The sequence below is a fragment of the Orcinus orca genome, chromosome 8 (genome assembly GCF_937001465.1).
Source record: "Orcinus orca chromosome 8, mOrcOrc1.1, whole genome shotgun sequence".
NCBI classification, from domain to species: domain Eukaryota; kingdom Metazoa; phylum Chordata; class Mammalia; order Artiodactyla; family Delphinidae; genus Orcinus; species Orcinus orca.
The window spans coordinates 13,663,396-13,685,344 of NC_064566.1; the positions used below are offsets into that span (position 1 = coordinate 13,663,396).

Genomic DNA, 21,949 nt, shown 5'->3' on the forward strand with positions numbered 1-21,949 from the left:
AATTTAAGAAACCAGAAAGTAAAGTAAATCAAAAGAAAATGGGAAGTGGGAATAAAGATAAAAGACCAAAGCTGTGTTTGATTAACTAAGGAACAATTTAAAAACCAGTCTAAAGAATACATAAGGCCAATATCCGATTTCTTGAAAATTCCAACAGAAGTAGATTAAAGCATAAAAATACCCTTAAGCTTATATTTAAAACAGGGCATTTAAACCTCCACAAGTATTTCTCTACATAATCTCTCCTAATGACATAATAGCTCTGGGCAATACAGGAGGAAGGTGAGGGTGGCGACAAACCACCCTGGAAAGGCTGGAAAGAATAATATGATTTTTAACTCTATTTCTTTCATATTTGTATGAATCAAAAGTCAAGAGTGAAAACTGTATTTTCCAAAATAAGAACACTGGGTTATCACTTCTATACATTCTTTATTTACCTTTATTTTTACTAAGATACTGTTGACAGACTGTGCATGTTGAGTTGTTTTTCTATGTAGTGGTGACTCACAATCTTCTCCCTTCTCTTGTAACCAAGGGCATATGGGGGACACCACCAGGGCAAAAGCAAATTTCTTGTGCCACCTATACTGGTATTTAGAGGCTTTCTCTAACAAACTGGCTCACATTTACTCTACAGTTAAAAACAATTATTTAAAATTAATTTTACATCCTCTTAAGGGATTTAAAATCTTTTTAAAGATTCAAAACTAATTTTACATCCCTTTAAGGATTTTAAATCGTTTTAAGATTTAAAACCCAAACTTCAAGTTGTTGTTTTGTTTTTTTTTGGTGAGGGGGGGGCGTGCACCACTTGGCATGCAGGATCATAGTTCCCTGACCAGGGATCAAACCCGTGACCCTCTGCGGTGGAAGCGTGGAGTCTTAACCACTGGACTTTGAGGAATTCCCAAGAAAAGTTTCTTTTTCCCCTTGGTCATAGAGGTCTAGTTAGCCTCCTCTGCATTCTCCCTTTGCATACACTGCCTTTATCCTGTCAGGGACTACCTGCAGTTTTTTGCTGTACGCGCGGGCCTCTCGCTGCTGCGGCCCCTCCCGTTGCGGAGCACAGGCTCCAGACGCACAGGCCCAGCGGCCACGGCCCACAGGCCCAGCCGCTCCGCGGCACGTGGGATCCTCCCGGACTGGGGCACAAACCCCCGCCCCCTGCACCGGCAGGCGGACTGCCAACCACTGCGCCACCAGGGAAGCCCTACCTGCAGTTTTTACTGCTCTCCACAATTTGACAAAGAGGAGGCAAGGACCAGTAACCCCGTGCACCCTCTCTTCTATTAAATCCATGCATGAAAAAATGAGGCCCTATGGAAATTTATTTTACTCAACACCCCAAGTTGGAAATTACTTCTAAATTATCCACATATAAAGTTTAGGCAAGCTTTTTCCAAGAATAAACTTTTAGTAAAGTATACATATTTTAAGACTCTAAAGTCAACATACAAGCCAAAAAAATCTTAAGCAATACAGTAGTTCAAATATTAGCTGAATAGCCTGCATTTCTTACTCAGTGAGTTTCTATACTTTTCTTCCATTAAAAAATAAAACCAGGGACTTCCCTGGTGGTCCAGTGGTTAAGATTCCTCGCTCCCAATGCAGGGGGCCTGGGTTCGATCCCTGGTCAGGGAACTAGATCGTGCATGCTGCAACTAAAGATCCTGCAGGCAGCAATGAAGATCCTGCGTGCTGCAGCTAATACCCAGTGCAGCCAAATAAATACAATTTTTTTAAATTTTTAATATTCATTTTTGGCTGTGTTGGGTCTTTGTTGCTGCGCGTGGTCTATCTATTGTTGTGGTGAGCGGGAGCTACTCTTCATTGCGGCGCGCGGGCTTCTCACTGCAGTGGCTTCTCTTGTTGTGAAGTACGGGCTCTAGGCACGCGGGCTTCAGTAGTTGCAGCATGCAGGCTCAGTAGTTGTGGCTCATGGGCTCTAGAGCACAGGCTCACTAGTTGTGACACATGGGCTTAGTTGCTCCACGGCATGTGGGATCTTCCCGGACCAGGGATCAAACCCATGTCCCCTGCATTGGCAGGCGAATTCTTAACCACTGCGTCACCAGGGAAGTCCCATAAATAAATATTTTTTAAATAAATAACAACAGGGCTTCCCTGGTGGCGCAGTGGTTGAGAGTCCGCCTGCCGATGCAGGGGACACGGGTTCGTGCCCTGGTCCAGTAAGATCCCACATGCCGCAGAGCAGCTGGGCTCGTGAGCCATGGCTGCTGAGCCTGCGCGTCCGGAGCCTGTGCTCCGCAACGGGAGAGGCCACAACAGTGAGGGGCCCGCGTACCAAAAAAATAATTAAAAAAAAACAAAAACCAAAAAACTTAATTTGAATAATAAAGGGTCATAGAGTGAGGAATGCAGTGCTCCAACCACAGTGTTATTTTCATCTCTTCTATAATAATGTAAAAAGTGCTTAAAAAGTAAAAGTTTTAGGAATTTCCAAGCATTACTAAGATTAAATAAGTTCCCTCCAGATAAAAATTCCAAAATAAATAACTTCCACTCCCAATGGAACAAAATGTAATTGCAGAGCTTTGGTAATGAACCTTATCAAGTGACAGCAATAAGTTCTATAGTGGTTGCACTTTCTGATTAGTCAAAATTATCTTTGAAAACTCACTCATGTAGTAGGACTCATGTCTTTGGAACCTCAATGTTAATGTCTTAGGCTTCTTTTTGCATTTAGGCTATGGACACCCTGCTCTGAGTCATGGAGGTCATAAGCTGATGCAGCTGGGTGGATGCAAGCAGGAAAGACAATGGAAAAAAGGAGATTTCTTGCCCCCACCTCCATACGGTACAATTCCAGTACGCGTATATGGCCGAACTGAATTGTGTCCAGCTGATTTTTAGTCCTTAAATAAAATAATATAATTTGGAGTATTTAGTAGCTGAAGATCTGCAGTTTTTGATCTGCAGTTTCCACTTGAGGGAAAAAAAATACAAATAATAAGAACTGTTAGGTGTAAGTAAAGAAATAGCAATTTTTATGAAATGTAAATCTCAAAAGTTGCCATAGCCGTCTTAACTTCCGACCCAAAGGGTTACAATTTGAAAATGCACTACATGCATTTTACTACACAGGTCAATACATACGACCTTTGCTTCATCACTTATTCATCATCCCCTGGGTATGAAAAATATTAACTCAGGATTCCCTTCCACAAGCACTTACAAGACTTCTGCTCGGCTGAAAAATGGAGTTGAAAGAAACAAACAAAAACATATAATTTAATTGGAGCCATGATAGCCACACATGAAAGCACTAACACATAAAACAACACACAATAACCTGGAGTTAATTTAGTGTAAAGAAAGGACCTGTTGTTTCTTATTATTGCACATCTCCCATTGAAGGTGTTCAATAAATTATACCACCTTAGGAGATGACTTTTAAAGTAAGTGTAATGAAAAAATAGGCACTTTTGTTCTTTAAATATTCGTTCATTCACATCCATTCCCCCGCCCTCCACCCCTCTCTCTCTGGCTGTGGGATGGCCAGAGAGGAAGGAATACTAGAAGTGAAACGCTACACTGAATTGACCAGAAAAACTTGGTAAATAACTGAGTGAGAAAGTGAAAACTGAGATGAGTTAGTGATGAATCCAAGAAGGTGCTTAGCCACTTACCCAGAGATTTACTTAATGAGAATGGATCGCAGGTTTCCACAGGTCATTCCACTGCCAGTAAGAGAGTCGTGAACCTTGGGTCCCTTTTTGCACTAGTCAACAGTCACCCTCACCTACACGCGGAGTACATATTTGGCACTCAACAAATCTTGATTGAATGAAAACCTATCTCATTCATACTGGTACCCAACCACAGAGTTATGGGCCCACAAATTCCTTCCAAAATGCCTTTAACCCAAAGAGCTGAGAAAGCAGAGTCGAAAGCTCTGGGCATCTCTGTAAGGACTGGAAATGATCAAGGGCCAATGAAGCCTACAGTAACCCGACTTCCCAAAGAAAGCTTAGGGGACTGACCTACAGCTAATAGGCTTCGGCTTCGCCAGGACGTACCCGACAGGCCGCAGGCCGCAGGTCCACAGCCTCCCACCCGGGGGCGCTGAGAGATCCGGGGGTATCCCCCCTAAAGTTAGTACCTGTGAAGCTGCGACACAGAGAGTGGCTCGGGGCTCTCATTACGGAGGCCGGGGCCTGGGGCCGGCCAGCTGCGCCTCCTGGCTGAGAGCTCCGCGCTCCGGAGCTGCACTGACAGCACGGGTCGCAGATAATACCTCACGCCTCAGGAGCCTCGTGGCTCGCAGGCCCCGGGAGTTCCGTTCCCAAGACTGCGCGAGTTGTCGCACTCACGTCTACAGGCGCTCTTCAGGGCTTCCCTCACAGCTCAAGTGATCACTCCTGCCTTCAGCCCAGCAGCCGGTCGCTTCCCGGCGCCGCCATCGTTACTGTTTGTTTTCATCCGCTTCGGTGACGGCGGTGGGAGGAAGAGGGCTATGGGGGAAATACAGCTATCTAACCTCAGCCGCCCTTTCGGCACAGTATGGATGACCTACTTAATCTCTTTCCTGTTTGACGTTCCCATAAAAACTGGTTTCCTTACCATGTAAGTCTGATTCACCAATCTCTTCAAGCGTCTCAGAAAACAAAGGCGTAAAGAGGCGGTCTTTGAAAGAGCGTGAACCTTTGGGCCGTGTGTGGAATGTGCGCCGGCGAATCGCAGGTTGCGGCGGCAGCGGCAGTGAGGACACGGCTTGGGGCGGGCGGTGACGCGAGAGGGCGGTGCCTACAGAGAGCGCCGTGGCGGCTTGTGCTCGGCCGCCGGTTCCGGAGGAGGGCCGGACCCGGCTGGGTGGGTGGGAAGTGCGGCTGGTAATCTGGCAGCCGCCGAGAGGTGGGTGAGCGGCCTCGGCTGACTTTGAGTGGCCGGGGCAATCACACTTCCGTATTCATTTCTAAGACATCTTTTTTAAAGCCTTAGAGGTGGAGTGTCCTCTCAGCCCTAGCTCTCCCAGCCTCTTCTTTTGCGCCTTCCTTCCAACCTATCTGGTCTTCCCTACTTCCTTTACCTCAGCCTCACGATTTGGATTTCTTGGGGTGAGGGGAAAGGCTTTTGTTACAACACAGAATCTCCCGTCTACCAGCCTGGGTCGTGGGCGGTTTTTTGCCCCTTCTTCCCTTGTTAGACTAGTTTGAACAACGACACTCCCCCCTCCCCACCCCCATCTCTTACCCCTTACTTATCAGGTGGAGCCAGAGGGCTTTGGGTAATGAATCCTGCCGTGACTAATCCCTGTCCTGGGTAGCTATGACTTACGTCAGTTGCTTCGTGGCCTGTATAGTTAGGAGCAGACCTCTTTTACTTTGTGGCTAATTATGCCATCACCTCCATTAATCTTTTGTTCTTCCCAATGCAAATGCCAGGCATTAAATGAGCCACCAAAATTCAGCTCCCATTCTCCTTCATACCAAAGCAAGCCTGTTGTATTGCCATGAGTTAGTGGAGAAAAACCGAGTTACAGTTATAGCACCTTTTTTTTTTTTTTTTTTTGTACGCGGGCCTCTCACTGTTGTGGCCTCTCCCGCTGCGGAGCACAGGCTCCGGACGCGCAGGCTCAGCGGCCATGGCTCACGGGCCCAGCCGCTCCGCCACATGAGGGATCTTCCCGGACCGGGGCACGAACCCGCGTCCCCTGCATCTGCAGGTGGACCCTCAACCACAGCGCCACCAGGGAAGCCCTGATGTGGATGATTTTTAAGGTCTTTATTGAATTTGTTACAATACTGCTTCTGGTATTTTTTGTTTTTGTTTTTTTATGTTTTTGGTTTTTTGGCTGCAAGGCATGTCGGCTCTTAGCTCCTCCACCAGGGATCAAACCCGCACCCGCTGCCTTGGAAGGCGAAGTCTTAACCACTGGACCGCCAGGGAAGCCCCTGAATCACTTTAAAGTCTTTGGTAGGTTTCTAATGTTTTTCGTTTTTTCCTTTAACCTTTACAGAGAGAAGATTATAAATGCCAGAGCCATTTAAATGATGGTTAGCTGTTGAATTCTGACACTTCCTTAAATACCTTCTTGCACCAACATCTTCAGTGGGAAGAGTTCAGGAAAAGTAGCAGAGGGAAGGAGAGACAACAGTTACATGTACCATGGCTATACCAATAACAGTACTTGACTGTGATCTCTTGCTATATGGCCGAGGTCACCGCACATTGGACCGCTTTAAGCTGGATGATGTGACAGATGAATACTTGATGTCCATGTATGGGTTTCCTCGACAGTTCATTTATTACTTGGTGGAGCTCTTGGGGGCCAGTCTTTCTAGACCTACTCAGAGATCCAGGGCTATTAGCCCAGAGACACAGATCCTTGCAGCACTGGGCTTCTATACCTCAGGTTCCTTCCAGACTCGGATGGGGGATGCTATTGGAATCAGTCAGGCATCTATGAGTCGATGTGTTGCCAATGTCACCGAAGCGCTTGTGGAAAGAGCTTCGCAGTTCGTCCGCTTTCCAGCTGATGAAGCCTCCGTGCAGGCTCTGAAGGATGAATTCTATGGGTTGGCAGGGATGCCAGGGGTCATAGGGGTGGTTGACTGTATCCATGTGGCAATCAAGGCACCAAATGCTGAAGACCTTTCCTATGTGAACCGCAAAGGTCTTCATTCTTTAAACTGCCTCATGGTGTGTGACATCAGAGGGGCACTGATGACTGTGGAAACAAACTGGCCGGGGAGCCTCCAGGACTGTGCTGTGCTGCAGCAGTCTTCTCTCAGCAGTCAGTTCGAAGCTGGGATGCACAAAGAGAGCTGGCTGCTTGGTAAGTCTGCAGGTGTAAATGCTTCATTTTTGAAACTATAAAAAAAAAGTTTGGGCAGAGTAGAATGAAATATAGGGGTCTATAGACCTGAGACTCAGTCCTGTTCTGTTTTAAGCACGACCTCAGATGAGAACTCTGAGCCTTAATTTTTTTTTTTTTTAAAGCAGGACTGAAACAGAAGTAATGTCTTTTTTTTTTTTTTTAAGTCTTTATTGAATTTGTTACAGTATTGCCTCTGTTTCATGTTTTGGGTTTTTGGCCTCTAGGCATGTGAGATCTTAGCTCCCTGACCAGGGATGTAACCTGCACCCTCTGCATTAGAAGGTAGAGTCTTAACCACTGGACCACCCCAGCCTTAATTTTTTTAAATCAACATTTAAAGGACACTTGTTAACATTTAAAAACATACAATTTGACTCAGCTCTTCTTGGAGGTACATGTTCAGAAATATGTAAAACAAAATTTCAGGCATTTGCATCGCAGCAGTGTTTTGTACTCACAAACAACAATAGCAACGACAACCCTACAAAAGCATTCCCCTTAAATATAGCCAAGATACTTATCAATGCAGATCTGGTTAAATATAGTACATCCATACAATTGAGCCTTAATTTTTATCATCTGTAAAATGGTGAAAATAATGCTAAGGGCAGTAATACCTATTGTTAGGATTAGGGAATATATATGAAAGTTCACTCTAAAGTATTGTGAAAATGTATTATTTTTGCCATTGGTGATTGACACCATGATATCTGTATGAAAATGATAGTAGACAGTGCATTTATTCAGTTCTTATGGAAACTCACTTCATAGATCTGTTTGCCTGAGTGCCCTCGGAAAGCCTGGCTTAATGATCTGAGTAGGACAAAAACCTATTCAGTACTGAGCAGTGCAAACTGATGTGACTGTAGAGCTGGGAGGAATACAGTTAGTTAACAGTGATAAAACCCTCGAGCCTGGCAGCTTTTTTGTTGTCTTTTTTTTTTTTAAAAAAAAGAACCATTCTATGTAAGTAATAGGACAAGGGTTGTCTTGTACACAACATGTTTTGTGGGAGATGAAGGCACATTAAGGATTGGAAGACCTCTCTTTAAGGCCACTAATCATGTCTGCACTGCACATGTTCATAACACAGTGTTTTACTTGTAATAAACACTCAGGAAATTTTCTCTTTAATGTGCTGATTGTCAGTTAAAGAAAAACCTCCCCTTGGGACTTCCTTGGCGGTCCAGTGGTTAAAACTGCACGCTTCCACTGCAGGGGCCACAGGTTTGATCCCTAGTCGGGGAACTAAGATCCCACACGCCACACGGGGCAGCCAAAAAAAAAGAACCCTCCCACCCCTGCCCACTGTTCCAGGTGAGGAGAAGAGACTGCTGTCACACTGATTGGTTTAGAGCTGCCAGGGTACCATGAGTAACATCTTGGAACTTAACTGATTTTCTTCAGTTGTTGCTTCTTTTTTTTTTTTTTTTTTTGCGGTACACCGGCCTCTGACTGTTGTGGCCTCTCCTGTTGCGGAGCACAGGCTCTGGACGCACAGACTCAGCGGCCATGGCTCACGGGCCCAGCCGCTCCACGGCATGTGGGATCTTCCCGGACCGGGGCACGAACCCATGTCCCCTGCATCGGCAGGCGGACTCTCAACCATTGCACCACCAGGGAAGCCCCCAGTTGTTGCTTCTACACACTGTTGTCAGTGCCCCACCTTCTCGTTACCCTAGTGGAACTTTGTCTTAATCCCACCTTTTGCCTACTCTGAATTTTCAAATTCCATTTTCATATAACTCACACCAAGAAGTGAAGGGAAGACTGCAAGTGTCTCATCCAACTACTTCTTCCACAGCTGGGGAAGTACTTGGGTTCCAAGCTGATTTCTTATGAAATCACTTTGGTACCCTAACTCTAAAGCCAGCTAAGGGGACTTCCCTGGTGGCGCAGTGGTTAAAAATCCGCTTGCCAATGCAGGAGACACAGGTTCTAGACTGGGTCCGGGAAGATCCCACATGCCACGGAGCAACTAAACCCGTATGCCACAACTACTGAGCCTGCACTCTAAAGCCCGCGAGCCACAACTACCAAGCCTGCATGCTGCAACTACTGAAGCCTACACGCCTAGAGCCCATGCTCTACAAAGAGAAGCCACTGCAATGAGAAGCCCCCGTACTGCAACGAAGAGTAGCTCCCGCTTGCCGCAAATAGAGAAAGCTTGCGCGCAGCAACGAAAATCCAATGCAGCCAAAACAAAAAAAGAAAAAAAAAAAGATGGTTGATTTTATCTTAAGAACACCATCAGATTTGTAGAATGGTACTAGATTTGCCAAACCTAGAACTAGCTGTGATTCCCCCTTGTTTTTTTTGGTTTGTTTGTTTAGCATATTTTCATCTTGGGTGTCATCCCTTCATGTCCTCATTCTCGTATGCCCCTTCAGAGGGCATCACCTAATTCCTCTTCTCTAAATGTACCTGCTCCTACAAACAATTCAGCCTGAGTTATTTCTTCAGCTCTTGGGCTAGTCTTGTTAAGCAGCTTTGGGTAAGATCTGCCAGAATGTCTCTTGGATGACTGATCATGTAAGCAATTGTAGTCTGTTTAGGAATTCTGTTCCTAATCCCCTCCTGAGTGTCTGTCTGCCAGTGGTGCTTGGATTATAACCAGTTAATGATGATGCAGCATTTTATAAGAGGTCTACATTAACTAGCTTGTCTTGTATGTCTTCCCAATTAAGGCTCATACTGTTTCTTAAGAGACGTTTAACAAATATCTAGTATCTCTTTGTTTTGCTAGTCATCTTAAATGTTTTTCTTACTCTCTTTTACAGCATTATACCATTGTTTTAGTGACTTTGAGTCTGACATTATTAGCATTTAGTGACTAGCTCCTTCCTCTTCCTGTGCCTAACATATCAAAGGATGGGTGACGTTTATTTTTATTTTCTCACTTGTAAAATAAGGTCAGTAGTATCTGCCTAGTGGAGTTGGGATTGGACAAGTCATAGATATTATTTTCATTATTATTTACAACATCAGTTTCTAAAATTCAGCATTTAGTAGGGACGAGTTCAATTAAAATAGGTTGTCCTTAAGAGGAAAAAAGTCAGCTAAATATACAATTTGAAAATTTTGTGAGCCATCTCAGATATTTAAAGTTAATCCAGTATACCTAAAACTAATACAGTGTTATATGTCAATATCATTCAAAATAAAGTTGGGACTTCCTTGGTGGCACAGTGGTTAAGGATCCGCCTGCCGACACAGGGGACACAGGTTCGAGCCCTGGTCTGGGAAGATCCCACATGCTGCGGAGCAACTAAGCCCATGTACCACAACTACTGAGCCCACTTGCCACAACTACTGAAGCCCGCATGCCTAGAGCATGTGCTCCACAACAAGAGAAGCCACTGCAGTGAGAAGCCCATGCACCGCAACGAAGAGTAGCAGCCAAAAATAAATAAATAAATAAATTTATTTTAAAAATAAAATAAAATAAAGTTAACCCATGGGGAATTCCCTGGCAACCCAGTAGTTAATACTTCACTGCCACAGGCCGGGATTCAATCCCTGGTCAGGGAACCAAGACCCCAGAAGCCGCATGGTGTGGCCAAAAAGAAAAAAAAGAAATGTAAGCTCCTAAAAGAAAGGAGTGCTATATGTTTGGAACAGTGCCTAGCACTCTCTGAACAATCCATAACTGTTTACTGAAATTGATGGTGGGTGAGGAACACAGCGACTATACAAGTTGGTATTCCTCAGGTCTATTTGTCTCAAATTTCTAAGGGGTTGTTCCTCTGAGACATTTCATCTTCCAGATTTAGTGAGTCAGGACAATTAAACATTATAGAAACATTGCACTATTGTAATGGGGCATTGCACCCCAGTTTTGTTTTGGTTTTAGCACTTCCCAGGATTATTCCATAAAGAAGTCACTTAAGGGAAATGCCTTGTGTATATTATTTTAATTGACTTCTGATTTTATTTCTTTATCCCTATTACTACTTGCATCATTATATTTATGGTCTCCTTGTTAATGTGAAATTCTACCTGTTCCTCTATTACAAAGGCGTGGTTCTAATGAATGTAATATCTAGGAAGGCAGAACGCCTGAGTTCTCATCTCTGCTGGGAGTTTTCTCTTATTCTTCTTAGCACTGGGAGATTGAATGATTATTGTCTATGAAATACTCTGAAATCCCTAGGTAGTGCTTTCAAACCTGACATTTTAATGGTAAAGTCAGAGATTTTTCCTCACAAGTGTTTTGAGGTCTCCTGGCAGAATTCTCTTTTTCTCTCTTGCACTCTTGCTCTTTAGAGATTTTGAAGATTGGCTTGCTATGTGATAGTTTCTATTAACCTTTTTTATTTTAAATTTATTTTATTTAGTTTTGGCTGTGTTGGGTCTTTCTTGCTGCATGCGTGCTTTCTCTAGTTGCGGCGAGCGGGGGCTACTCTTCATTGCGGTGCGTGGGCTTCTCATTGCGGTGGCTTCTCTTGTTGCAGAGCACAGGCTCTAGGCACGCGGGCGTCCATAGTTGTGGCTCGCGGGCTCTAGAGTGCAGGCTCAGTAGTTGTGGCGCACGGGCTTCGTTGCTCCGTGGTGTATGGGAACTTCCCGGACCAGGGCTTGAACCCTTGTCCCCTGCATTGGCAGGCGGATTCTTAACCACCTGTGCCACCAAGGAAGCCATATTAACTTTTTCTTAAAGAACAATATCTCTGAATTCAGAAAATCCTGGAATTCCCTGGAGGTCCAGTGGTTGGGACTCCGCGCTTCCACTGTCGGGAGCCCGGGTTCGATCCCTGGTCAGGGAACTAGGATCCCACAAGCAGTGCATCGCGGCCAAAAAAAGAAAATCCAGGAATTTCATTTCCTCCAGTGCCTTCACCTCTGTCCTACATTCTTTCAGACTTAGCTTTCTTTAGCCGGGTCAGCTTTTCTCTGTTGGTTTTAACCAAGGGTATTCCCAGGCAAGACTCACTCTGGTCTTCCTGCTCGTGACTAGCTATGGGCTCTTTATCACAGCATTTCCCTCTTCATTTCCCTGGTGTGCTTTGGCTCCGGAAGCTGTTGCATTTTCTTGTCCATTCTCTGTACATGCTCCTGGATTTTACTTTTTGTTTGTATTCCAGTTATAAACATCTGTGATGTCTTTGGGCCTTCCCCACAGGTGACAGTTCCTTCTTTCTCCGCACCTGGCTTATGACCCCACTTCACATTCCCGAAACTCCAGCCGAATATCGCTATAATATGGCCCATTCTGCAACTCACAGTGTGATTGAGAAGACTTTCCGAACCCTCTGCTCCCGATTCCGCTGCCTGGATGGATCCAAGGGGGCACTGCAGTACTCACCGGAGAAGTCCAGCCACATCATCTTGGCCTGCTGCGTCCTCCACAACATCTCCCTGGAGCATGGGTTGGATGTCTGGTCCTCTCCAGGGACAGGACCCGTGGAACAGCCTCCTGAGGAAGAGTATGAGCACATGGAGTCCTTGGACCTAGAGGCTGACCGTATCCGTCAGGAGTTGATGCTCACTCACTTCAGCTAATGTGGAAGGTGGGGAGCGGGGAGGCTTTCCAGAAGGAGCTGTGACAAACTTTCCCTCTCACCACCCCCTACACAGTTCCATCATCTAGCATAACTGAGCGTGTGGACACTTGTCACAAACTGACATTTAATCTGCGTGTTTTAGAAAGGTTGAGGCTAGGCCAGAATATCTCGATTTATTTGCAAGTTTATTAACTAAACCAAAACCTCCGAGACAACAGTTCTCTACTATCCATTGAACACCAGGTTAGCACCACTCACTCATTTGAAAGTTCCTTGGTTGCAGACGTTTATATCGTGCTTACAAAATCAAAGCAGTTATCTAGAGATTTCAAAAGAAAACAATATTTGTCCTGAAATATTTGGATGGCATTTTAGCTTTTCTACTTTACTACCTATATAGGCATAATCTGAGGCAAGTGTGAAGAGTAAATTTCAGTTGGGAAATGGTCTTCTGACATCAATAAACGGCTACTAATGTGATTTTTCAGCTTTGTGTTTTTAAGAGGAGGTTAAGGACAGTCCAAAACCTCCATCTTAATTCTGTCTGTAATAACTGAGCTGTGACTTGGACCTAGTTCCCAGGGAGAACAACTGGACTCCAATCTCTTACTTCCAACCCTGAGTAGGAGCTAAAGGCTAAATGGGTTTAAGAATTCAATCAGCTTAAAGAAGACAAGTCAAATAGAGACAAAATAGCAAGCTTACACTTTACAGGGGATCTAAAGACCCTGATAGATTGATGGGCAAAGGAAATTCACCCAGGTTTAGACAGTCCACATCTAAATAGATCACATTTCTTATGATCATGATGTTAGGATGTCTTTTGGGCCATTCTGCTTTGAAATTCCTTGTTCAGAAAGAAAGTTTAGGGGATACAGAAGACATGTATTAAAAAGGAGAGGTAAGGGCTTCCCTGGTGGCGCAGTGGTTGAGAGTCTGCCTGCCGATGCAGGGGACACGGGTTCGAGCCCTAGTCCGGGAAGATCCCACATGCCGCAGAGCTGCTAGGCCCGTGATCCATGGCTGCTGAGCCTGCACCTCCGGAACCTGTGCTCCGCAACGGGAGAGGCCACAGCAGTGAGAGGCCCGCGTACCGCAAAAAAAAAAAAAAAAAAAAAGAAGTAAAAGGAATATAATTTATTGGTATGAAATGAATTTTGGAGTTAGACCTACTTGAATATCTTCTGTGCAAAGTGATGGACAGAATTTCTCAGGAAATAAATAATCCTCCACCAAGTCTTATTCTAAAATTATACTGATATAAAAATAACCTGATTGGAATAATGAAAGTGTGAATTAGGTTCACACATTGGTGCCTTTGCTGGGACAAAATAGAGACTTTCCTGAGGATTGTTTTGTTCCCAGTTTCTCAGCCATTCACCCGTGTGATCCCTCTGAATTGTCCTCATGGATCATTTCCTACCTGCCTTTGGCAGTGTTAATCTGGTGATTTTCAAAGTAAAGAAATGAACAGCTGATGACCAAAGAAATGTGGAAATAAATTGAAGGTGACTCATCCACAAGATTAAAAACAATTATGGATTATTATCTGCTGTTTATTTCTACTCCAAATGCTATTTTCCATCATCATCCTATTCTGTAAGGAGTGGGTCCATTTGGCAGGAGGTTGAGCTTAACAAGTACAGTGATATTGCTGAGATGGGAGTGGACAATGAAGGGGTGACTGGAAACTTTTGTTCTATTTGTTATGCAATAGAGGTGCCCTGTTATGTTTTTTTCTTTGTAAAGTTTAACCTGTGACCCAAGCTTGCTTTGTCTCCCTGATAAGGCAATATTTTAACTCTCACAGTCTTTCCAAGTTTCCTGATGGGTATTTTTCCCTCTAAAGTTTTGGTTCTATTATGAGTATTGCATGAGGAAAGGCATACTGCCACCCGTGCATCTTAAGAGGCAAGGTGGAGTGTAATCTTGGAAAGTGCCTAGCATTTTAGCTTTAGAAAACCACATTAAAGGAAAATTGGGGTTTTCACAACTTAACTCATTAGATGGTGACATGAAGCCTCAGTGGGAGGGACAGTGTGGGGGAGAATTCATTAGCAATTTCAAGCCGATTACTTGCACACCAAAGATAATTTCTAAGTGCTGAACAGACTGAACATTGGCTGGAAGTGTTTTTCCCTGGGAGCATTTTATTTCCTAATAATTCCACAGAGTAACTGTTAAAATCTATTCCTTTAATCTCCTTTCGACCTGGATTTTTATAGGCCAGGATTTTTTTTCAGTCCAGTTACACTTTCCTCAGAATGACCTAGGGGAGGGATCACGATCTGTATTTCCAAATTGCCAAGGGTTTGCTTATAGGGGCTTTTTATAGGTGCCTGAGAAGTCTTCTCTTGAGGTCCTTATTGTGGATTTATAGTATCTTCCTGGTATAGCTTTGGGACAAAGTCAAGGATTTCACCTGTCTTATATAAGCCTCATCTTCCCGTAGATGATTCCATCTGGCCAGCATAGAAGTTCTCCAGATTTGCCCTTAGCTGTTCCAAGACAGCAAAAGTCCCAGGATGTATTAAGGGAAAACTACAATATTGGGTTATCAGTGGTTTACTAATTCCAAATTATACAAAAGAGGGACCATAAACATATTCTTAGTTTAAAATGAACTAAACAGAGATGGAGCTCCTTTCTTGGACTGTAAAGGATCTATAGCAAGTTAATCTAATTTAGGGACAAAGAAACAAGACACAATTTTAATGGGATCATATATGAAAAAGTATAAGAGATAGGGAGGAATAAAATAGAGGCTATATAGATAATAGACATACTACAATTGTATCCCTACCTGAAATAATAAACTGGAAACTCAAGAACTGAGCTTAACAGTTGATTTCCCTGACAGTGTAGGGGAAGTTAAGAAGAGATCAAGAAAATAAGAAATTGGAGTTTTAACCACTGTGCATGCATATATCCTCAGGTCCCTTTTGCTCCCTAGATCCCACCCAGATTTTACAAAATTGTGGGTATAAGAGATAACGGACTCAGAATTAAGTTAAAATGGCAATGCAGGAAGGAAGAAAAAATACTAGTTGAAGGCTGGAGACACCCCAGGAACCTAACCACATAAAATTCACAGGCTTTTCTTTTTTTAATGTGACTACCATCTAACACCCTACTTCGTGATAATCAAATAGGAGGTATGAGATCTCTTGATATTAAACAAGAACAAGAAAAGTAGACCTTGAAATCACACGCTGGTAAACTTCAAAAAGTCTTTTGGAAAGGAGTCTCCATGTTTGCCCAGCAAAACATTCAGTTTCAGTCTGTTGAGACTTTTTCTAACCCTTACATATACAGCTGTCTTTATAGAAGGGCTGATTTCCATGCCATTCTAGAGTCTTAAAATGTTCATACATTTCAATCCATTGATAAATTCCACCACTAGAAATTTATCCTATATAAATAATTCCAGAGAAGGAAAAGCCTGTTATGGTTCTGTGAATGGTTACCTGCTGTTCTGGGATCTCTCCTCTTCCCTGGGCTGCTCCTACATCACTACACAGCTTCTACCTTTACCGTCAAACCCAAAGTGTGTACATTATCCCACAGTGCCATGAGAGCAGACTACCAAAGAGCAATAGAATTGCAACGCAAAACCTACAAGCGGCTCATCATTTTGGCTGCTCAAGGCCTAACTCCTCTTCCTGGACTTCGTAATAAGATGACTCATGGTACTGCTACAGAATCTCATCTTAGGTTCAGGCCTGATTCCTACCACCCAATGTCGTAGGTTTCTCAGAGCCCAGAGCAAGATAAGGAACAGTCTCCTCCCATTCTCTCCTTTCCCCTCCCTTCACCCTTTATCACAGGCAATTCCCCCAGGTCAGTAAGTCCCAATCCTCATTACTGGTTTAGTCATTTTTTAAAAATTAATTAATTAATTAATATATTTTTATTTTTGGCTGCTTTGGGTCTTCGTTGCTGTGTTCAGACTTTCCCTAGTTGTGGTGAGCGGGGGCTACTCTTTGTCGTGGTGCGCGGGCTTCTCACTGTGGTGGCTTCTCTTGTGGAGCATGGGCTCTAGGCGCGCAGGCTTCAGTAGTTGTGGCACACGGGCTCAGTAGCTGTGGCTCACAGGCTCTAGAGCGCAGGCTCAGTAGTTGTGGCACACGGGCTTAGTTGCTCTACGGCATGTGGAATCTTCCCAGACCAGGGCTCAAACCTGTGTCCCCTGCATTGGCAGGCGGATTCTTAACCGTTGCACCACCAGGGAAGTCCCCTGGTTTAGTCTTTCCATATTCTTTCTACGTGATTGACAGTGGCTATATTTATTCTTAGGGTGACTAACTCCCGGTTTGCCCTCAATTGTCGCAGTTTTAGCACGGAAAGTGCTGTGTCCTGGGAAACCCTTTAGTCCTTAGCAATCTGGGACAGTTGGTCACCCTACTTCAGGGGAAGCATCCGCTTACCTTCAAGGGGGGTGACTCCTCTAGAAGAATCCTATCAGAATACAATAATCAACAATCAGCATAATAATGAGTTATTGAGTTTTTAACACCAAGGTGTAGGCTTCTGTGTTACATCCCAAGATGATCTTTCCTTCTGCCCACCTGGTTTCTTTTTCTCAGGTCTTCCTCCAGTGTAAAAAGATTTCTGTGTGTTTGAGGGTTTCAACCCCTGATCTTTTGTGATCTACTCTTCTGTCCAAATAGACTTGATAAGAACAAATAGGAGTTTACTGTCACACTTGAAACAGTTTCTCTAATGAAACTTATCTGTAAAGATGCAACTCTGTCTGCAGAATAAACCATCTTTTGCATGGTTTCACAGAGCAGTCTAGCCTCAGTTTCTCAAACATCTCCATTTTCAGATGTTGATTTTAGGTTTATATTTGCATAACCTTCAGGTGTTTTTCCAAACATAAATGTCTCCAGATTTGAAAAACTGAAAACTTCTTATAGCCTCGAAAGTAGTTTGTTTAGTTTTCCTCACTGAAATCAAGGTTTCAAAATAAAGTCATTGTATGGGTCAAGTTTGAGTGAGGGCTGTAGCTTTAGAAATTAAGCCCCACAAGCCTCCCCAAGAAGGAAGCTTCCCTAAAGCGTGTATTCTAGAAGTAGAAACTCAGCCCTGGGAAACAGTAAAGCAAAGTCTATTTGCCTGCTACTCAGCTGGCTCTAGGAATTTGGCAGACTGCTTATTTAGTCATCTCCTAGAATCCACTTGCCCCTGACTTTTCATGGGTACATGGCTTCCCAGGATAAAGACAAATTCCTAGTTAGGTGTGGCTATGTGACTAAATTCTGGCCAGTGGAATGTAAGTGGAAAGGTCCTGTGCTATTTTCAAGATGTGTCCTTATGGCTAGGAGACATGCCTTTCCTCTTTCAGCTTCCTGCTGGTTGGAATGTAGACATGATGGCTAGAGCTTGAGCAGCTGTCTTGGATCTAAGACAAAAAAACACTTATTGAACATGTCACAGCAACAAGATAGAAGCCTGGTCCCTGATGCTGAATGGCCACACCTTACCCTAGATTTCTTTTATATGACAGAGAAATAAACCTCTGCCTTGATTCCTTACTCTTTTTTAAAAAAATTAATTACTTAATTTTTGGCTGCGTTGGGTCTTTGTTGCTGCATGCAGGCTTTCTCTAGTTGCAGCGAGTGGGGGCTACTCTTTGTTGTGGTGTGTGGGCTTCTCATTGTGGTGGCTTCTCTTGTTGCAGAGCGCAGGCTCTAGGTGTGCGGGGGCGTCCGTAGTTGTGGCACGTGGGCTCAATCGTTGTGGCTCACAGGCTCTAGAGCGCAGGCTCAGTAGTTGTGGCACACGGGCTTAGTTGCTCCGCGGCATGTGGGATCTATCCCGGACCAGGTCTCAAACCCATGTCCCCTGCATTGGCAGGCAGATTCTTAACCATTGCGCCACCAGGGAAGCCCCTCGTTTCCTTACTCTTTTTGTTTATGTGCAGTAGCTTCTCTTTTTTTTAATAAATAAATAATTTCATTTATTTTTGGCTGCATTGGGTCTTCGTTGCTGCCTGTGGGTTGTCTCTAGTTGCGGCGAGTGGGGCCGACTCTTCTTTGTGGTGCGTGGGCTTCTCATTGCGGTGGCTTCCCTTGTTGCGGAGCATGGGCTCTAGGCACGCGGGCTTCAGTAGTTGTGGCTCGCGGGCTCTAGAGTGTGGGCTCAGTAGTCGTGGTGCACGGGCTTAGTTGCTCTGTGGCATGTGGGATCTTCCCAGACCAGGGCTTGAACCCATGTCCCTTGCGTTGACAGGTGGATTCTTAACCACTGTGCCACCAGGGAAGTCCTGTGCAGTAGATCCTAATCATTAATAATAAGGTTATAACTGCCTCTTTCCGGGAGCTGCAATACCTGTTACACAGAAAATGTTTGGAAGCAAGATACATATTCAAAATGGGAAGCATGTTCAGTAAATCCTCTCAATGGAATATTGTGCAATTGTTTAAAATAACAACTATTAAAGACTTTAATAGGGAAATTATATAATGCAAAAAAATAACACTATTGTATCTCTGCTTAAATTAAACTTTAAAAATTATGTAGAGGAATTCCCTGGCAGTGCAGTGGTTAGGACGTGGTGCTTTCACTGCTGTGACCCGGGTTCAATCCCTGGTTGGGGAACTAAGATCCCACAAGCCACACGGCACGGCCAAAAAATTAAATAAAAAAATAAAATAAAATGAAAAATTATGTAGAATATTTCCAAGGACTTCATGAGAACATGAACAAATTAAAAGTTTGTGTTTTGGATGCAGATTGTTAAATTCTTTCTTTTTAAGCTTTTATAAATGTTGCTATAATGTTTCCTCATTTGAAAAGTCCTCTAAAACAGTGATAGACAAGGGACTTCCCTGGTGGTGCAGTGGTTAAGAATGGACCTGCCAATGCAGGGGACATGGGTTCAAGCCCTGGTCTGGGAAGATGCCACATACCGCAGAGTAACTAAGCCCATGCACCACAACTACTGAGCCTGTGCTCTAGAGCCTGTGAGCCACAACTACTGAGCCCATGTGCTGCAACTATGGAAGACTGCACACCTAGAGCCTGTTCTCCGCAACAAGAGAAGCCACCACAATGAGAAGCCCGTGCACCAGGACGAAGAGTAGCCCCACTCTCTGCAGCTAGAGAAAGCCCGTGCACAGCAATGAAGACCCAAAGCAGCCAAAAATAAATAAATAAATAAATTATTTCAAAAAAGCGATAATAAAGCGTTTTGTCCTCATATTATGGATGCTGGTCTTATCCTGCATTTTATGCATATGAGTTGTTCCTTAAATATTTTCATGAATTTAAAGGATTAAAAAAAAATTACAGGGGCTTCCCTGGTGGCGCAGTGGTTGAGAGTCCGCCTGCCGATGCAGGGGGCACGGATTTGTGCCCGGTCCGGGAGGATGCCACATGCCGTGGAGCAGCTGGGCCCGTGAGCCATGGCCGCTGAGCCTGCGAGTCCGGAGCCTGTGCTCCGCAACGGGAGAGGCCACAACAGTGAGAGGCCGGCGTACTGAAAAAAAAAAAAAAAAAAAAAAAAAAAATTACAATAAATTGTAAATAAAGCTAATGTTTTAAGAATGTGGGCTTTCACTTTGATTAGATTATATGCTCTTTAAGGGCTGGGACTATCTTTTCTTTTTACATCTTTACTCTCCAAGTCTCCTCCCTCCTTCGAAGGAGGTAAGGTAAACTATTATTGCTCACAGTTGGTAACCCATATTGTAGTGATCTATATGATTTACTAAATTGTGCCTGGGATGAACATATTAATCCATGTTTGTGCTGACCATATTAGTCTGTCTACTAAGAGACTTCAGAAAAAGGCTATTGTGATGATAAAAATGTAAACACACTTCGTTAAGTTCAGAACCCAAAGAGACTTTGTTATTATGTAAGAAGCACACCTGTGGTTCCAGGTCTTTGGAATAAAATAAAAGAGAAAAGCAGTACGTGTATTATTATTATTTTTTTTTTCCTGTCTTAAGATCAGACTACAGAACCCTGAATTTTCCAGTTTCTCTCTGCTATGCTTATGGGAGCTAAATTGGAGCTTTAATAGAGATTATTCACTCTGTTCCTCAGTCTGGATTCTCTCATTCTCTCTGTCATACCTCTATCAATCAATCAATCAATCATTTTTTCATTCACCTGTTTCATGAGGAAACTAAGGTCAAATTTGCTCAGTTGGGATAGTGTTGAGAGTCCATAAGGTAGTCGCTGAACTATAGTTAGATAACGTGTTATTATACTGTGACTTGATCTTCAACACTCTCAAGAAAAATTCGGTTCTCTAAACAATTTAGACAGCAGGCAGCTGACACAGAAAATGGCAGAAGCCCAGTCTGCTGTACTCCGTGGCTTATGATCTGGGTTTGTTTATTTATGCCTTGGACAGGAGCCGGACCTTGAGTTGGAGCGAAGCTGTTTTTCGACGCTCGACTCTAGTTCCTTGAACGATTGCCTGGGCGCTCCTCCTTTGATGTCTGGGCGTTCGTGTATTCGGTGATCTTTTGCGCCGTCTTTTTGCTTGATGTCTTCCGAGCGGTGGCGGCGCCGGGTGGAAGGCTGACTTATCCGTGAGGCCCCGCGCTCAGGCTGCTTTCTCCCGCTGGTCGGTAGAGCGGACCCCTTGCTTCCTCCTTGCCTCTTCTTCTAGTCTGTGGCTCAGTCCACTCGCTGGGCTGCAAACTGAGCCCCCTCCCGCCTTTCAGGTAGGCCACGGGAGGAGCCTGGGAGGCCCGGCCCGGCATCCTTCCGCCGCCGGGTTGAGAAGACCTTGGCGCCGGCGGGTGGGCGGCGGGTCGGCAGCGGAGACACGGCCAGAGGAGGAACTACCCGGCTGAATTCGGGGGCGCGGTCGGTGAGGCGGCGGGAAACTGAGGGAGAAGCCGGAAGGACGCAGAGATGGTGGGGCTGCCCGGTGCGGTTCGGTAGGGAGGGGATGTTGGCTCTGGGGCGGGTGTCGGTACCCCCAGTGTGTGGGGAAAGTCGCTTTCCAGGAACGGATAGAGCTTTGCGCGCTTTGGCTCTCCTCTCTTCCTCCCTCTCCACCCCCCAAAGGCTCCGAGTGTCATGACTCAGTTGCACTAGGGACACTTTCTGACTCCGGCCTTTGAAGGGGCCTTTGAATAGGTGGAGGCTTGTGGAACAGGGCCCTCTGGCTCCTCTGAGCGAAGTGTCATGTTCTCGCCTTTTTTGGGTAGGGAAACTGAGGCTGATCTAGTACGTGACTTTTCCCCGTAGCGCTGACAGATCTTTAAATGCACCGTAAGTCATTTTTTGTTGTTTACCAGTTCAATTCCCCCCCCCCCCAACTTTACCAGTCATTTTATCCACATAGTGATTTGCCGTTTGATTGTCTGTGATCCCTCCTTCCTAGGAATATAGAGTCCGTCACTGGGGATTGCAGAAGTAAAGGGACCACGCGATCTTTGGCTGGTTTGCTTTTGAAAGTCTGTATCATTTTAGCGAGAGTAGAAAGAAACAATTTCTTTGTTTCTTGGTAGAAAATTTTGTTTGCTGTCTGTTTTGCTTTCTGGTTGATACTTATTTCTCCTTCTTCCCCTCAGCCTGCTTCTCTTTGGAAGTCTTTCAACTGTGGTGTTAAGTGGTTAACGTCCTGCAGAGG

The 21,949-nt window shown here is 44.5% G+C and overlaps 3 protein-coding genes across 25 annotated transcripts in view; 2 read left to right on the top strand and 1 right to left on the bottom strand.

Annotated features, from left to right (window-relative positions):
• The window catches only part of ATG13 (autophagy related 13), a 46,537-nt gene extending 42,033 nt beyond the window's left edge, over nucleotides 1–4,504 (bottom strand). Inside the window, exons 1-2 of one of the 15 annotated variants that reach the window (XM_033411893.2) lie at nucleotides 4,127–4,504; nucleotides 3,654–3,766 (exon numbers count right to left, since the gene is read on the bottom strand). The gene's annotated coding sequence lies outside the window, so the exon portion shown is untranslated. The remainder of the gene's footprint in view (nucleotides 1–3,653; nucleotides 3,767–4,126) is intronic. The other 14 variants (XM_033411878.2, XM_033411888.2, XM_033411901.2 and 11 more) reach the window with 14 other exon arrangements.
• Nucleotides 4,505–4,756: 252 nt separating this feature from the next.
• Nucleotides 4,757–13,896, top strand: HARBI1 (harbinger transposase derived 1). Its single transcript, XM_004264061.4, has 3 exons — nucleotides 4,757–4,878; nucleotides 5,984–6,802; nucleotides 11,967–13,896. Exons 2-3 carry the CDS (start codon nucleotides 6,133–6,135, stop codon nucleotides 12,344–12,346), a joined length of 1,050 nt encoding a protein of 349 aa, XP_004264109.1. The 5' UTR covers nucleotides 4,757–4,878; nucleotides 5,984–6,132; the 3' UTR covers nucleotides 12,347–13,896.
• A 6,908-nt stretch (nucleotides 13,897–20,804) lies between these two features.
• Nucleotides 20,805–21,949, top strand: part of AMBRA1 (autophagy and beclin 1 regulator 1) — a 174,935-nt gene continuing 173,790 nt past the window's right edge. For 3 of the 9 annotated variants that reach the window (XM_049714423.1, XM_049714425.1, XM_049714427.1), the window contains exon 1: nucleotides 20,830–21,032. The gene's annotated coding sequence lies outside the window, so the exon portion shown is untranslated. Of the gene's footprint in view, nucleotides 21,242–21,949 lie in introns of all 9 variants that reach the window. The other 6 variants (XM_049714433.1, XM_033411837.2, XM_049714429.1 and 3 more) reach the window with 5 other exon arrangements.